The sequence below is a fragment of the Kwoniella shivajii genome, chromosome 5 (assembly GCF_035658355.1).
Source record: "Kwoniella shivajii chromosome 5, complete sequence".
In the NCBI taxonomy this organism is placed as follows: Eukaryota; Fungi; Basidiomycota; class Tremellomycetes; order Tremellales; family Cryptococcaceae; genus Kwoniella; species Kwoniella shivajii.
This window is the reverse complement of record NC_085912.1, coordinates 394,045-411,404: the sequence shown is the minus strand read 5'-3', so window position 1 is coordinate 411,404 and position 17,360 is coordinate 394,045. Positions and strand designations below refer to the sequence as shown.

Genomic DNA, 17,360 nt, shown 5'->3' with positions numbered 1-17,360 from the left:
TAAATCAATCATTATATCATGATATGATGATCAAGCAACGACTTCATCTTTTAGGGAGCTGCCATAATCCTCTTCATCAGTCTCATCGTCACTTCCTAGCTCAACCTCGTTCTTCATGCTCTCTGATCTCCTCTCCGAAGGGTGTTGAATTGCTCGCAATGGACTTGCACTCGGTAAAGCAGATTTCGAAGGACTGTCACCGATAGTCGAGCCACCTGGTGATCGAAGGGTACTTTGCCAGGCGGCAGAAGAGCTTCTCGACCATCCGCCAATCCCACCGCCATTGAGCAAAGTAGGTGTTCCTGAGCGGTAAGATACGGCTCTTGAACCCATTCTCGATATGGGAGGTGGTAAATTTGGTGACGATAGTGTCAATAACAGGTTTTTCAAGTTGGGTAAGGTATGACGCAAGTCTAAGAGCCGAATGTTATTCTCTGACATTATCTACGCATCGATACCGTATCAGTTCTATTTTGACTGCCTTCCAGAATAATGCTCGTAAGCTATTGTATGAAATGGGACACTTGCCATTTCGATGTTCTTATTAAGCAGGAATACAGCATATTCGTATCGATATCTCTCGACCCCTTTCGCGTAAAGGGGGAATCTAATTTACACACAAGATGTTTAGCTTGTTTCTCGAAGATACAGCTGATCAACGGAATACTGCTTCTTTTTTATGTGAAATCATGTGATACTCCAATGAATCCGTCAACTCACGATCTCGGCCCTTGCATTACACCTGTACCATCTCTTACAGCACTTCTACTTCCAGCACAAGTGATAGTGTATGGTAAACCACCGACTGCACCACCCAGGTTACCCAAGATCTGAACTACCATAGCTACGTAGCCCAAAGCTGCCGCTGTAGTTCTCTCATCCACTTTGTATTCTGGCAATGAAAGGGGAGGTGCGGGATCTTTCGTTCCAACAGGAATCGGTAGAGGTACCTTTAAGATAGTGTAAAGTAGATGAGCAGGATCAAGAGATTGAATTGGGAACAACGAATCAAGCGTCTGGATGTGATGAGCTCGAAGAGTATGAGTAGGTGATTCAAGGGATTGCCTTTCGGATCTGTGACAATGATCAAGTCAAAAATGAATCAGACTTGGACGTAGCAATGTATTCTATTGTGAGGGGGAACACTCACTCCATGTTCCTGATCTCGACCTCCAGATCCCTTCCACTTCCCATCCGAAGCTCATCAGCTTCTTGAGCGCCTTGCAAATTATCTCGTCGGATATCGATACCCTGTTGGTTGAGCGTAATCCTCGCTTGTACTATATTTAGCCATCAGTTTAAGAACAATCACCACAAATTCTGATGATTGCAGTGAGACTCGCCTTCTCTTGTAGTCTTTTCGACTTCAGCAACTTTAGATTTCAACCACTCTATCCTTGAACGGCGTTCTGATATATCCCGTTTCTGCATAAAGTATATCAGCCTTATGTTGACCTCTGTGGATTCTCTGGTTTTTAGTATAGAGTCAAGCGATTCTCACCAGACATCTCCAATCCGTGTCTTGTATCAATAGCGTATCTATATTCCACCTTACTTGTTCAATACTCTTCTCTGTGTCGGATATAACAGCTTGTAGATTGACCAGCCTATATATCACCTCTTGTCAGTTCAAGAAACTCCTCATGCGCGCAGAGGAATATTCGACTGACTGATGTAATCCTCCTACGCCAATACCTTTTTTCATCCTAGTTTCTCTCAGGCTTCTCTCCACTATCGCTCCCGATTTGACCTGCTCCTCTTCCGCATCCTCATCAGAATTGGCTACATGGTAGATCTCTTTCGAATCATGAGAGAGAGTGAATTCAATCCCATTTGTGCGTTTTGATTGACCTTTTCTCAATTCAGACAGGTTCACTTTTCCTCCTACACTATCTATCTTCGTCCACTTATCAGGACTCATTTCTACCCATACTTCAAGTATCATTTCGTCCGTTGCACTTTGAGTCGAAGTCAACCAATCAGCAAAATCACTAGATTCTAATCCTACGAATCTTGGATGTGTAGAAGGGTGATGTATAGGTGAGACATAAAAAGGTATCTGGATTTCCGGTACGGCTTTGTTCTTTACTTCTTTCCTTAACGATTCGCGAGATGTTTTAGCTTTCAGATGCGGAGATGGATTGTCATAGAGAGTGAGTTGAGTAGGGGACGAATGACTATTTGCTATTTGGTGACTTATACTTAGACTTGGTCCTGACTTTTTTAACAGGTTTGGAGCTCTGAATGTACTCGGTGCTGTTGATCCGTTGTAAGAATGTAAGGATACATTATCGCTCAAGCGTGATGTTGTTCTACCTAAGGAATGACCCATGGTGGAATGCGCTCTACCGTTACCTATCCCATTGGAGGATTTTTCAGGTAAGTTAAGGTATACAGTTTTGGAGCGAGGTTGATCTGGAGTCATGATGGAAGAATTGGAAGAAGACGATGATAAAGTGTGTTTCAGTCTTGGTTTCGTAGGCGTATTAGGAACGGATATTGAATGTGATGAAGGTGTTCTTGTAATTCTACGAAGTGAATCACCACTTCTTAAATCTCTCTCGTCGCTCTTTGTCCTTCTCCTTGAATCTTCCCTCTCTTTCGGTACGTCCAGTTGTGAAGGAGGTAATGTCAAGGTGATGAAGCATTTGAGAGGTTTACGATCTTCATAATCATACGAGTTGATCTGTTCTTGTTCTTTACTTTCCGAACTTATCAAAGATGAATCCGTATCATGATCATGGATATGCTCTAATACCTCTCCGGCCAGAGTAGGTGCTCTAGCTCTAGTGAATCTCGTTTTTGGAGCTGTGTGATGTATTGACACAGTCGGAGATGAAGGTTCTACTGGACGTGTAGTCGATGTGGAAGATGACCGTTCTCTTTTATCTAAATTTTGTCGACGAGGGAAAGGGTATGAAGCTGATGAAGCATTGCTCGATCTTCGATGACGGTGAGAGAAAGATCGTGAACTCTCTCCCAAAGGAGATAAAGTGTATCCATCCTCATCCTCTGAAGTTGAAGGGATAAGTCTAGATGCGTAAGAGAGGGATTCAGGAAGTGTTAATTGGTGGATTCGAATGCTACCGTATTCGGGATATTAGCTCAAAGAGATCAACCAGTGTTGTGGGGAGAAATATATTGCTTGAGGTTGAAAAGAAAACACTCACCCGGTGACATGCCGTATTCTAGGCTAAAGAACATACATCTAGATCAGCTCACAGAAAGCCCTACGTATGGGAGGGTTCATTCTTAACTCACCCTGTCATATGGTCTCCATCTGTCTTCACTAAGACTATCCATATTTACAATGACTGGATCCGGAGCTATCCCGCCGGCATCACTCATTTTGAGGTCACCTTGTCAAACCCTACAGTGAGGATGATCCTCCCGGCAGCATGGATGTTCCGGACAGGTGTTCAAATTGATTTGAGAGTCGTGTGCGGGCCGTCGAATAGATATGAGCGCATGGGATGCAACGAGGTTAAGGTGAGATGGGATGAACGTGGAGATGTCCGGTAATCTCACTTTTGCTGCGTGGTTTGGCGTCATCCTAGTTAGTACCAGAGATCGTCGTTGGATAAACGCTTCAACGCCTCTTCCATAACTTCCATCATCTTGTCAAGCTCAAAGACACCATCATTGTCAAGTACATTTCCACGGTATCGGTTCGTAGGCAAATATCGGAGGGGTCTTCTTTATCGGCATTGGAAACAGGAAGTTCTGTCCATCCATAAATCCGTTACCACCAAACGCTCAGACGCCAAGACCGACGGTCAAAGCTTAATAAGCGTTTTCGTTTTCGAGCTTGTTCTTCTTCTGTCGAGATATCGATCCGCGATGGAATCTCAGCGGCCAGCTAGGATACCACCACCTGGTCTTCCAATCTGTAAGTCTATATCGAAAGATTGTTACTTCCGGTGGTAGTCTGTTAATCATGTCTTTGGACTTTGTAGTATCTGGTCCGCCACCAGTGACGGAATCTTCCAGTGAGTGATCAATCCCCATATATATCGTTGATGTTCATCGTGTGTAAGTGGATTGTGACTGAACTGACTGTATGTTAACATAGATTGCAGACAATGCAACAAAGAATTCAATTTCATCTTTAGACGTAAACATACTTGCGGACATTGCGGATATGAATATTGTTCAAATTGTCTGTCAGATGGTCAAGCTTTGATGCCTCGACGGGTCAATCAAAATTCCTCACAACAATCAAATGGTAACAACGTACCATCTGGACCATCTAGCATATTTGCTGAAATCAAAGAAGGTTTCAAAGAAGGGTTCGGATTGGATGAGAAATCCTCAGGATCAAATGGAAATGCAAGTGGAAGCGGATATGAGGTTGAAAGTGTTTGTTTACCTTGCTTGACCATGCTACAAGGTAGGTACGATCATCGATCCTCTACTCCACACGAAGACCCTTTTGATCGAACCGAAATGGGCACAGAGCTAACTGATATCCTAATTAAATAAAAATCGTATAATAGTGACAGCAGCAAATCTCACTCAATTAAGAGCATTACCAATTAAGCGATTAAAAGAATACCTGGCAGCATATAATATACCTTGTATAGGACCTAAAGAGAAAGAGGATTTCGTACAAGCTGTCATACGAGCCAGGAATCCAAATACAGGTTGTTTATCTCCCGAAGCTGAAGTGAGTAATAGCATATTGCCAACTATCTAATATGGGATATATGGATATATGGAATGATGCGCCTAACCTTGCTGATTTACTTTGGTATTGGTCGCAGAGTTATTATAGAAGAAGATCAGTCCCTAAATTAGGTCAAATACCATCACAACCTTCTACAAGACCAATATCATCACACACTGCTAGACCCCCACCTCCAACTTCAAATCACGCTAGACCTCCACCACCAAATGCAGCAAATAACTATCGTTCACCACCGCCACCATCATCATCAAATCAAGCTTATCGTCCAGCACAATCCACGGCAAGACCATCCCCTACTCCACCAAGACAAGCTCAACCTACACTCAGACCATCTCAGCAAGCTAGACCACAACCGCCTAGACCACAAGCTTCACCGGCTCCGCCACCACCACCCATCCCAACCATACTATCGTTGGTCAGCTTACCGAAGAGTTACTTGTCGTCATTGAGTATAGGCACATTGAAGGCTATACTTTACGAGAACCACGTTAGAGTGGACTTCAAACAGGTGCTGGAGAAGTGAGTGTATTATTCTTCTCCCGATCAACTACACTTTTCCTTTTCACCTCACTAACCCCCTAAGTCTCCGCCGCTGATTCCAATCGTGCAGGGAACAGTTGATCGACCGAGTCAATGAATTGATCTCCGATGAGAGAAAACGATTAGAGAGGCAACGTATAGAAGAAGAAAGATTGGCTGCAGGAGAGAGCATCCCTGAAACCAACGGCACTTCAACTCCTGAAGGTGAGAGTGTAGAAGGTGAAAATGGCGAAGACAAGACAAAGAAAGTACCCACTGGACCTATGCCAGAAGTTGAAAGGGGTTTATGTGTAGTTTGTCAAGATGAAGAAGCCACTTTGGCAGTGGTTGATTGCGGGTGAGTAACAATCAAATCATGTCTTCTTCTAGACTTTCCATCGCAGACATGTCAAGGCAATGGAAAAAGGCGACGTGTGTGGTTGCAGATTAGTAGCTGACTCCCCTGGGTTAATTTTCCTCAGACATCTGTGCATGTGTGCTCGTAAGTAATCTCACTCCTGAAGCGAATTTTCCAAGGCTGATCATCGCCTTTAATGAAATTCAGATTGCTCAGATCTGATAATGGCAACAAGTCAAGAGTGTCCTCTATGCAGAACTAGAATCGTAACACCGTAAGTTCAAGGTTCCCTTTCCTTGAGAATTGGATATATTCATTAATACTTTGTCATCAGACAACGGCTAATACGAATATACCGAACATAATAAATACCTGAAGTTTTCATACAGCGTGCAACATGAGCTCGAGTACCACGTTGTATCCGCACCATACATACATTTTACAGTTGCTTCCCCAACTGCCTGTCACTCGGAATGATGATATCAACAGAGATATCGTAAGCATGCAATGCATTAACATGATATCAGATGAAGCACAAAGATCTCGAACATATCGTGCCAAGTTTCCGTTATATGGAACAGATCAAGAGACTTTTGAAGATAAGGTGTAGGGACAGAAAAGTCAAGTTGGATGAATGACCCATCATCCATCACAATACGGATCTGGATTATTGTACACCTTGTTCCGTTTTCATCTTTTTGATTATTGCCCAATCTCCTAAATCCACTTGATCTCTGAAGGTTGTTTCTGCAAGTGCAACAAGATGTCAGTCCATTACATCACGTCGAATGGGAGATTGGAAAGACAGGTAAACTTACTTAGCGTATCGATACTTTGTCGCGTTATCAAGGATACCACCTCATCCTTCTCTTCGAAACTAAACACCACGAACAATTCAGTACTGAACCTTGAAAAGAGATAACAACTACAAAGGGGACTCACTGTCTACCAAACATTTTTGCAGCTTGGTATGGTGCTCTTTCGATCTTGACAGCCACACCTGCACCGACTTGCGATTTTTTCACTATTGTGAAGGGTTTATGGTTGATTTCCAGTGATGTACTGTAGACGAACCTTACCGTCAGCATTGCAGAATCAGGAGGAGTGAAAGGAACAAGGCTGATATAGATAATATTGGGTCACTGTGGATGGGTAATTCAACTCACATTTTACCTAGAGTGATAATTTCCCTCTTTCCAGATTCTTTATCTGTTTTGACTACACCGACGGGTGTACCGACTCTCATCGATCCTTCAACTATATCACATCCAAGGATGATTGGGTCACGATGAGCGAATGCTTTGAGTATCTTCATTCTTACTGGCCAAACAGCGTTAGGTGCAGCTTCTTTTCTACGTATCTCTTGTACTTCTTCCATGTATTTCTTGAACGCATCGAACAAGTGATAGATAACCATTGCTAAAATCAAAGAAATGATCATCAGATTTCGATTCTAAATATACTCGTCATTCGGTTATTCGTCACTTACAAGAGAAAATCTTCACTCCAACCTTTTTAGCTGATTCTTCAGCTTCTTTTTCAACCGTAACATCGAATGCCAAGATGACAGCATATTCAGGTGCTTTATCCAACATGAAACCGGCATTTCGGACAGTCGATTTACGTACAGTACCGATACCAAAACCGAAAACAGGGATATTAGAAGTTTTGAGGAAAGTCAACAAAGCTTCTAATGAACCAAGAGTTGAGGCTTGTACCCAGACACCTTTTCCTGATTTGGTGATGAATTTCTCAAGAGATGAAATATCGTCCATTGCCATATCTTTGTAAGCCTCAACTTCGTCGTCGTCGTGAGCGACGTAGAGTTTGGCTCCAGCAATAGCTTTTTCGAGACCGGGTGCGAAGATCTTTACACCCAATGCTGCCTTTACTTCTTTGTTATGTACATATGCGGACTAGAACATAATGATTAGCTATACGGCTGTCCATCTCCACATGACTCGTGAGCTCACCTTGATTCGTAGTTCTCGTAATGGTTGAGGCGTCAAGAGCGCTCTGACACTCGTTACTATCGGACCATCTGTTCCACATAATACAATCTTATCACCTTCTCTCATCACACCGTTCGACAAGATGACATCGATGGTAGTACCGAGACCTTCGACCGTCTTGACCTCGAGAATAGTACAATCCAGTTCTGAGATGTACATCAAGCCAGCATTCATTCTTTCTTGAGTGAGTTTGACGAGGAGTAATAACATGTCTGGTATACCTTCACCTGTAATGGCTGAAGTAGGGACAAGAGAAATGTTTCTACCCAAGTTCTTGTTTTCATCAAATAACTCAGCGTTGAAACCTTGCTCAGCGAAAGCTAATTTAGTAGCCTTAATCTTGTCTTCAAATTCGGACTTAACGTATGCTTTTTGAGAGTTTAGTGTTTCTCGGAATCCAGCATTCTTTTTGGGTACCCATTCGAACATTCTGTCGATCTTGTTCACAGCGACAATGAAAGGTGTTTTGCCCTTCTTGAGTAGATTGATGGATTCTATTGTTTGGGGTTCAAGACCTTGTGTGATATCGACAACCAAGATAGCGATGTTACACAATGATGAACCTCTGGTACGCAAGTTTGAGAAAGACTCATGTCCAGGAGTATCAATGATAAGTAAACCAGGGATTTTGACATCGGTTGCGTTGTCCTAAGGCGGCTGCTTTAGCCATGTCCACCTTTGATTCCTCAGTAAGGCTACTCACGGTATTGACAACAGCCATCTTCTCCTCGATGGCAGACTTAGGGAAGAATGTAGCACCGATTTGTTGGGTGATACCTCCCGCTTCTCCTTCGGCAACTGATGTTTGTCGAATCTATGATATTAAGTGGTATCAGTATCAAGTGACTTGCGGGACTTGGAAAAGACAACCAACTTGATCAAGCAATTTAGTTTTACCATGATCGACGTGACCCAAAATACAACAAATGGGAGATCGAAGTTCGTCCTTGTTTCCGGCAGCCTTAGCGGCTTCCTTTCTCTTTTCGATCTTCTCCAATGCAGCAGCCTTTCGAGCGGTAGCTTCGTCCTCTGAATCAGTCTCTTCGTCAGAATCATCTTCGTCAGAATCAGTGTCTTCTTCAGATGATTCTTCTTCTTCGGATGAAGACTCTTCCTCTGCCTCGGGGGCTTTACCATTGACTTGAGGTGCGGGCTTGCCATTGGTAGTTGGAGCAGGCGCGGCTTTCGCAGCAGCGACAGGAGCAGGAGCAGCGGCAGGAGTAGGAGCAGGAGAAGCTTTGGCAGCGGAGGCAGTAGTTACGGACTTTGCTGATGTGGTAGCAGGAGCAGGGGTGGCTTCATCGTCCGATGATTTATCCCAATCGTCTTCCAACTCGGCAACCTTGAGCTTATCAACGCCGGCTATGACTTTCTCAACCTCGGCCTCGTCTGCCGATTTATCCCAATCATCGTCGCTTTCATCCTTGGCAGGAGCAGCGGCCGCTTTCTTCGCCTCTGGAACTGGAGCAGGAGAAGCGGGTTCAGGAGGGGGTGTAGCAGTTTCTTTGGCGGTAGGCTTTTGTTGTTTCTTCTTATTGCCATACACAACCTTTTTCTTAGCTTCAGGAGCAGCTCCGCCATCTTGTAGACCCGCAACAATCATGCCACTTGCCAACATAGCTTGTTTCCTAGCTTCAGCAGCAGCTTTCTCCTTCTTTTGAGCAGGTGTTAGAGCTTTCCCTTCAGCCTTAAGTCGAGCTTGCTTTTCCTTCTCTTTAGCCTTCTTCAGAGCTTTGGCTTCAGCAATTTGGGCTTCTTCTTCTGCTATCTTTCGGTCTTCCTCTTCAATCTTCCTGATTCTCTCCTCCTCGACTCGTCGTGCTTCTTCTTCTATCCGTTTCCTCTCTTCCATGGCAGCTTGCATGGCTTGGATGTGGGCAGATACCTTCTTTCCCTTTGCAGGAGCAGCAGGTTCAGGAGCTTTGGCAGCTGGCTTTTTCTTTTTCTTCTTGTTCTTCGAGCTGCCTGCACCCTCTCCTTCGCCATCTTCTTCTTCTGCCTCGGCAGCAGGCTCGGGCGCAGATGCTGAAGGTTCCTCTTCGTCGGCAGCGGGAGTCGGTGCTGGAGCCTTCTTGGCAGCAGCTTGAGCCTTCTTCTTTGCCTAGGAGGAGGTGAAAGGGATCAGCGGGATTTCCGAAGTCGTTATTGCGTACTTACCTTCTCCTTCTCCTTTTTCAGCTTTTCTTTTTGAGCCTTTGTCAAGATCTGGCAGCAAATTTGTCAGTTTTCCACTGGAATGGTAGATAGGATTTCGCATACCTTTGGTCCGTCATCTTCTGCTTCTCCCTCCTCTTCAGCAGCAGCCTCAGGTTCGGGTTCAGCAGCAGCCTTCTGCTCTTCCTCCTTCTCTTTTGCAGCTGCTTCAGCTGCTCGTCTCTCAGCAGCAGCTTTCTCTAAAATAGCGTCCATATCATCCTCTTCTTCTTCCACTTGCTTCTTCCCTTTCTTTCCCTTCTTACCCTTTTTGGGTTTCACTTCTTCTTCTGGCCATTCATCATCGAGATCCACAGCTGTGGAGGGTTGAGCGGCAACAGGTTCTTCCATATTTTCGTCTTCATCTTCGTCCACCTCCACCTTACCCTTCTTTCCCTTCTTCTTCTTTTCTTTCTTAGCGGCATTCGACCTAAGCATAGACTGAGAAAAGACTTCAATCAGCTATCGCTCTATATAAGCCCAAACGACTCGAAATATCCCACCATTAAACCCCCACCTTCACCTGCATCTTCATCATCATCATCGTCTCCCTCATTCAGCATATCGAATAGACTACCACCGGTCTGTTTTGTTTTTCCAGCTTTAGCGGGTTTGGGGATATCTTCCTCTGCTTCAGGTTCTATTACATCGAGCGGCTTGACAGCAGCTTCCTTTTCGGCCCTATACGGTGGCAGAAAATACAGTCAAAACCTGCCTTCATCCATTGGTCGTAGGATGCAATAAGACTTACCAGTAATCATCGTCGTCAACGGGCTTCTTTCCCCCCTTCTTGGTTTTACTTTTGGGCGCCATTACGAGTCGTTCGCTAGTGGCGTATTTGAAAGATAACGGTTCGATGTCAAGGATCTTAGAACCCTCTTTGTTCGTGGTTTTAGCTCAACGCTGGTGGAATATAGAAATGGTGAATTTCCTGACAACTTTTGTAAGGAAAGTGCTGCAGTGAATTTAGATTGGCAGGAGTGGGTGGCGGAAATTTAATTCATCCCTCCCATTTTGAGATGAGCCGGCTGAGATTACGTAAGTGCAACAGCGATCGAATGGTTACCGGGGTGTTCCTTTGTTGCTCTTTATTCAGACGTGTTTATTTAGGACATCTCTGTTCACCTACATGAAATCAAAACCTCCTGTGTTTATAATTGCAACGTCACATAAAGCCTACACCTTATAAGAGGCTTCCCTCACCACCTGAGGTAACGCTAAACCTCTCCCAATTCTCGCGACATCTGCAGAGCTCTCAATGTCGTCCTACCCTCCTGGGCCAAGCTCTGGCCATCTGCCAGCGGAAGAATACGAACTACCTGCTCTGTCCAACGATGTAGAAGCTGGACCTTCCAAACGTCGCCAGTCTGCCTCTGGATCCAAACCCCGCACCTTAACTCTACACCCTTCCACATCGACTGCCAATCTCTTGTTCTCTGCCCCGGCTGCCGGTTTACCTACACCTAGGAAGCGACATTCAAGGACACAATCATATCCCGATTCGCCTGAAGATGCTATGACTCCTCGCCGGCTTCCTCGCGACACTTTTCTGAGTGAAGATCCAGATCAGAGGCGAGATGACGTAGAGGAAGTCAATTTACCTGACTTTGGTCACATGCTGGGATTCATGGATGAAGGAGAAGACCATTTTGCAATTGCACAAGGTATGAAAACAAGATGGAAAAGAAAACTATATTTGCTATTGGAAGAGCCGAATAGTGGTAGGGAAGCTTTCTTCATACATATCGGCGTGACAGGTACTATAATCTTCAGGTATGCTATTTGTGTTGTGTTTCTCAATAGGTTCAAGGAGATCAGGGCTAATAAATCACCTTACCTTTGGACAGTGCAATTCTCACTACTTTATCTACGATGCCAGCATTTCATACCGACCCAGCTGCAACACGGGCTCTTTTCGGATTGGATACATTCATCGTTATTCTTTTCACCGTCGAATACCTGGCTCGATCATTTGCACATTCAGATGGTTGGAGAATGTACTATAACTGGGCAACATCATTTTTCGCTTTACTAGATTTGATAGCGATCTTACCATACTATATTGAAGTAGCTCAAAATGAAGACACATCAATCTTATTTCGATTCTCGATTTTGCGGACACTTCGGTTGTTACGAGTTTTTCGAGCATTCAAATATCAAAATCAGATGTTACTGACAATTGAAGTAATGTATGTGGCAGTAAGAAGATCAAAAGATGCCCTATTAGCTTTATCGTTTTTCATCTTATTGGTTTTAATCTTATCTTCTACATTACTCTATTTCGCCGAAAGAGGTACTTGGGACAATCAATTAGGTGCATTCATCGATGCCGATGGTGATCCAAGTTCATTCGATAGTATTCCGAAAACAGCTTGGTTCGCTTTAGTCACCATGTCAACTGTTGGTTATGGAGAAATAACGCCAAAATCGTTTTTAGGGAAACTGATTACAGTGCCCCTGTTGATGTTTGGATTGTTGTTGATCGCCTTGCCAAGTTTCGTATTGGGAAGAAACTTTGCAATCGTATTTGATGCTATGACTGCAAAGGTTCCCAAACCAGTGAGTATTTCCTCGAATAGATGACTCTAAGTCCAATCCTACTTCGAATCCCTTTGCGATCTCTGGCTGACAGTGATTCTCAACAGACGTCAAACATGACTTCTCCTAGGGAGTCTTTTGAAGCCATCCAGCCAGCAACTTCACTTCCAACAGAAAGTTCTTCTGCTCCTCTACTACCTATAATCTCCAATACTCCTACACCCCTTGTTCCCTCTACTGCTCCGATGGGGCGACCGAGAGCTATCTCCCCTCATCCTTCTTCTGGCGGAATGGTCCCATCCGCTTCGGCTTCTTCCGGAAGAGGCTTAGGTAATTTACCTAAGATGTGGGACGGTGGACCTGATCTCACACCATTGAATTCGATGAGCGAGAAGATGAGAGGTGATTTGACGAATGTCAAATTGGCGAAAAATCAAATTGTTAGTTAATCTCGTATCTATTCCTAGCTTTCCGTGTCAGGATTAAAGCTGATTCGAAACAATGTATAGGTGCTGTTAGAACAAATAGATAGTCTTAGAAGAACGATCGATAGACAAGGGGATCTCCTATCACGTTTAGCATCAGCATTGGAAGTCAAAGAAGTGCCGATCGTGCTAACAGCGAATGAGTTGTCGAAGAACAGCATAGAAGGTAGACGACATGAAATCGGGGAAAAATATCAGTTTGCTCTAGGAGAAAGCGACGATGAAGGATACAAGTAGTTTGCTTCGATCTGCGAACATACTAGCTTGACCGATATCTCCGAACTTGATATAAGCTTCATAATGCATTTCTCCCTGTCCACACGGAGTTTTACACATAAATACGGCCACTGAACCACTCGTTCAGTTCCATTGAGCACGGCTGCACTTCATGTCGTCTAATATTGAGAAGAGCTTTCAGATTCATGATGGGCAATAACAGAGTCTATATCCCCAAGAGCTTCCGGTTCTTCTTGAGCATTGCCCAGGGTGGAATGCCAGCTAAACCAGTCCATTTGCGTATCTTGCTTTGGTCTATTCTCCCAATCATGAAAAAGTTCGGACCGTTTGCGATTCTCTACAAGCCCAGGGTCTTGGAAGTTGTAAGTTTGAGCTGGATCCCTGCCAAACTTTCTAATCATGTGCTCCTCGAGAGTGCCTTCATACCAGCCATCCATGCGCAAGGCGACCATCTCGGATTTAACATATTGTTGTAGTTCAGCATATCTGTGATTGACGACAGAGGATAAGTATGATAACCCTTCGATTACATCTGCGTTCCTGTGCTGATATCCATGTGAGCTTCGAGGATTGAGTAAGTCAGCACCTTGACGGAGAGTTTTTGCGATGTTATCAAGTACTGGAACCACCTTCCTCGCCTTGATTTCTACAGGTTTTTTCGATATTTCAGGCTCTTCAAACGTGGGCTTGCTATCTTTTTCACTCTTACTTTCATTTGCCGAGCTGTTTGTCATCTTGTACATTTTCAATTGTTCTTTGTAGTCCCTCCATTCCCGACAGCGAGATCGCATTTTCTCGTTCCTTATGTCAAGATCATCTGGAAACCATTCTGAGTACCTTCTGGCTGTAACCTCTATAGCTGTAAGGTCATCTCGAAGTTGTTCCAGACTAGATCTTCCATGAATGCCAATGGGTGTTGTGTTACAAGTTTTCGTATTCGAATTCTGCATAGTATCGGATAGATACTTGTTCACATCCTGAGTAAGTTGAGCAGTAGATAATATGCTTTTAGCTATTTCTGGCGCATCAAATTTTCGAAAGAGCATATTCACGATCTTTCGGAAATCTACATCTCTCGTCGTAGAATTTTGCGAAATTGTCCAAGCCGGTGGCACATCTGTGAAAAATAGCTTGGCTGATGTACATGCATTCCTGTGCTTCAACAGTTCTACTTTTAGGATTCTTCCCTGAGGCCCTTGTCACGGATTCTATGGGTATGAACGTCCTTCTTTCAGTGGAAGTTGCCATACATATACAGTAAGTTGGACTCACTTTCAGATTCGGATAAAGCAGGGGGGAAACAAGAGGATCTATTCATGGAGTTCTTACCAGATTTGAACGTCTCCGGCACCATTGATGTCTCCATACCTGGGATCAGAGTGGTGGTAGAGGAGTCTCTGCTGAGAGTGTGAACACGCTCAGGCATGTGTATAGTGGCGAGCGTCTCCTTATCTGAGATTAGAGTGGAGGCAGAGGAGGATCTGCTGGAAGCACGATAAAGCTCATCCGTGTCTCTGGTGGCCTGCATGTTGAAGGGCATATTGATGTCCTTGTTTGCAAAGTTTATTGCTGGATGTTGGGAAAGAATGTAGATTGATGGGAAGATACAGAGACGGTCGTTCAGATAGCACGTCTCTTGACCAACTTCACTGAATGATCGAAGGTCTTCTTGCTGAAAACTTCAGAAGCATGAATCCATCACGACGAAATTGCACCTTTGTGAGGACAACCTTTGTCTTGTTGACTTGGAAAATACAGGTGAAGAATGGCAAAGGAACCAATGTGTCACATCCACATGTCATTTGGCAAGAAATTTGACTGTAAAGCTGATGTCATGGTTGACATGTGAAAGATGTACTGTCCGCAACTCTGCATTTTCATCTATTTATGTCTGTATTGTGCTGGTTCATGATTTAATTCCACTCTTCTCCAACGGCTTCTGCGCCACAAGCTATTCTTCACCATGCTGCAATGTTTCTACGTCTGTCTTGTTCGGTTTGACGGTCCTGTAACCTAGCAAAAATACCAATAATCCCAATCCGAGCCATCCAATCTCGAAATAGAAAGACGCTTGGACGTTCTTGTAGTTACCAAAAGCACCGGCATTGATGGTGATCAAACCAGCTTGAATGCCCAAGGCCAATGAAGCTCCGACCTGAAAGAATACTTGCAGAAGACCTCCGATTGTGCCTGCGATTTCGGGAGGTACGGTCGTCATTACTCCAACACTGAAAATCAGGTCAGCTCACATGGACCTCGACGAAAACGACGAAGCTCGATTGACGATTGGCAATTAGCGATAATGTTACAGAGAACTCACTTTGTAGCTGAATAAACCATCATTGCACCACCTGAACCAAAGATGAAAGGTGGAAAGACGAACTTCCAATAATCGCTGCCAACTTGAGAAGCAGACTGGGACATCAAAGCATAACCACCCATAGCTAAACTCAAACCTGTACTTATAGCGATCTTTGGATGTTGGGTGAACCAAGACCACTTCGATAATATCAAAGTTACGACTATTGAAGTTATAGCTTGAGGTAATAATCTAACTCCGACTATGATTGCTTTTTCATCTCGATATGTTAAATAAATGTTTACTAGAGCCAAATTATTAACGGACCACCAAGAAAAGAGAATTAATCCCAAGAATAAGAAAACCGCCACATTGGGTATTTTGAAAGTTGATGGTGCGAGTAATGGATAACCTTCAGGGAGTGATGATTCATACCAGAAGAATGCTGGGAACAGTGTCATTGAAATGAGAAACGGCGCAATGAAATATGCAGTTTGGAATCCATGATCCCCTCCCATAGTCAACGATAGAATAAGCAAGAGAACTGCTGCTAAGATACTAGATTGACCAAATTGCAAGAACATCAATGCCAAGTTCGAAGTTTTCTCAAATGCTGATCACACTCACAGAAACGATCCTCCCAGATCTAACTTTTTCAACTTGTCTTTCGCATCGTTCCTGCTTTCCTCTTTCTCTACTCCTATCGATCTGGGAATCCAGAACAGAGATCCGATCGCTGGACCACCGACGATGACAGCTAAGATTCTACTGAACCATCTCCAGGCTGACATTTGGCCTTGGTTGGGAATTAGTTGAACGACGCCAGCTAGGATCACGCCAGAAGCACCTCCCATTGGAGCAGCCGAAGTATATATAGTTAAAGCTCTACGTAATTCATCAGGTCTGAATATGCCGGAAATCAATTTGAAAGCGGAAGGGATCAAAGCTGCTCCTGCAATACCTGATAGAGCCCTAAATATGAAAAAGGTATATAGTTCAGGCAAAAACGACATGATCAAGTTCAATGAAGCAAGTGAAATAAATCCGTAGGAAAATACGTTTGCAGGTGGGAAAAGATCAGCAACTCGGCCGAATAATAAGATCGTAGATCCGAAAGTGATCAGATAGGAAGTTACGATCCATGATTGTTGAGGTGTAGGTATAGATAATTCCTCGGAAATAGGTGGTGAAAAGATGAAGAATGAGTTGTAACTCCATTCTTGTTTTTCGCCAAGTTCATATCAGCATATCGTTAATTAGGTGTTACCTTCTAAAGGACAAGGCAGATTGTATCACGCTTTAGAATTGAAAGGACTCACGATCTACAAATAGAGAAAAACTGAAAAGCCACAATAAGGCCCATTTCTTGCACTTAGACATCTCAACCATAGTTCTCGCTTGTTGGGCATCGCTGCCTGTGGAATTTTGGACTTGACGTCGTTCTGATGTCTCGTGATTGTCAGCAAACGACAAAGTCGCACGTGAGACATTCGCTTTTGAATCTTTACAGATTGGCGTTTTGTTTTGGCTGCCTTGGTCTATCGAAACATCAGGTATCATAGTTTGCTTCGTACGATCCGCTGATGGGATAGTCCTCATTTCTGTCGAATTGGTTGGCATGAGGAGTAACTTATGTTATTACTGACTACTGACAATGTAAGACCTGTCGATCGTCGGGAATTAGTTCAACGCTCGAGTGAAAAGGGTTTTGTTTGTGCTCTTCCAGTGAGCGTATCAGCATCAGTAACGGGCAGGACACGCATTGGATGCATTTTGATGGGTTTTATAGCAAGCTTTACTCAGAAGATATCCTCTGAAGAATCGACCACTACCGTGGAGTGGTGGAGGAAGTAGGAGCAATTTAGAGGATGCTGGCCTTAGATGAGAACACCTTGGTAAGCAGTTTGAGAATCCTGACTAACGTAAAGAGCGGCGGAGATGACCGCCACTGAATGAGGTGGAGGGTTCTTACGATGAACACATGGTACACGCATGGCATCCTTTCGCTGATCAAATACACCACACCTACTTA

General features: G+C 44.0%; 6 protein-coding genes across 6 annotated transcripts; 2 read left to right on the top strand and 4 right to left on the bottom strand.

Moving 5' to 3' along the window:
* Positions 1-30: 30 nt before the first annotated feature.
* On the bottom strand, positions 31-3,348 carry IL334_003900 (uncharacterized protein; the record flags this gene model as incomplete). Its single annotated transcript, XM_062935624.1, has 9 exons — positions 31-444; positions 529-607; positions 721-1,074; positions 1,151-1,280; positions 1,344-1,425; positions 1,502-1,607; positions 1,671-3,083; positions 3,171-3,193; positions 3,262-3,348. The coding sequence occupies 9 exons, from the start codon at positions 3,346-3,348 to the stop codon at positions 31-33; spliced, it is 2,688 nt and encodes an 895-aa protein (XP_062791675.1).
* A 492-nt stretch (positions 3,349-3,840) lies between these two features.
* On the top strand, positions 3,841-5,929 carry IL334_003899 (uncharacterized protein; the record flags this gene model as incomplete). Its single annotated transcript, XM_062935623.1, has 9 exons — positions 3,841-3,889; positions 3,957-3,989; positions 4,073-4,390; positions 4,497-4,666; positions 4,764-5,206; positions 5,298-5,564; positions 5,689-5,708; positions 5,772-5,838; positions 5,899-5,929. 9 exons carry the CDS (start codon positions 3,841-3,843, stop codon positions 5,927-5,929), a joined length of 1,398 nt encoding a protein of 465 aa, XP_062791674.1.
* Positions 5,930-6,231: 302 nt separating this feature from the next.
* On the bottom strand, positions 6,232-10,582 carry IL334_003898 (uncharacterized protein; the record flags this gene model as incomplete). Its single annotated transcript, XM_062935622.1, has 12 exons — positions 6,232-6,311; positions 6,383-6,441; positions 6,507-6,626; positions 6,731-6,983; positions 7,054-7,480; positions 7,538-8,224; positions 8,280-8,390; positions 8,451-9,677; positions 9,734-9,781; positions 9,836-10,210; positions 10,273-10,450; positions 10,521-10,582. The coding sequence occupies 12 exons, from the start codon at positions 10,580-10,582 to the stop codon at positions 6,232-6,234; spliced, it is 3,627 nt and encodes a 1,208-aa protein (XP_062791673.1).
* A 445-nt stretch (positions 10,583-11,027) lies between these two features.
* IL334_003897 (uncharacterized protein) lies at positions 11,028-13,029 on the top strand (the record flags this gene model as incomplete). The annotated part of the gene is made up of 4 exons (XM_062935621.1): positions 11,028-11,542; positions 11,617-12,328; positions 12,415-12,747; positions 12,817-13,029. The coding sequence occupies 4 exons, from the start codon at positions 11,028-11,030 to the stop codon at positions 13,027-13,029; spliced, it is 1,773 nt and encodes a 590-aa protein (XP_062791672.1).
* Positions 13,030-13,187: 158 nt separating this feature from the next.
* IL334_003896 (uncharacterized protein) lies at positions 13,188-14,455 on the bottom strand (the record flags this gene model as incomplete). The annotated part of the gene is made up of 2 exons (XM_062935620.1): positions 13,188-14,146; positions 14,302-14,455. 2 exons carry the CDS (start codon positions 14,453-14,455, stop codon positions 13,188-13,190), a joined length of 1,113 nt encoding a protein of 370 aa, XP_062791671.1.
* Positions 14,456-14,980: 525 nt separating this feature from the next.
* On the bottom strand, positions 14,981-16,927 carry IL334_003895 (uncharacterized protein; the record flags this gene model as incomplete). Its single annotated transcript, XM_062935619.1, has 4 exons — positions 14,981-15,257; positions 15,350-15,886; positions 15,956-16,547; positions 16,648-16,927. The coding sequence occupies 4 exons, from the start codon at positions 16,925-16,927 to the stop codon at positions 14,981-14,983; spliced, it is 1,686 nt and encodes a 561-aa protein (XP_062791670.1).
* Between the last annotated feature and the right edge of the window lie 433 nt (positions 16,928-17,360).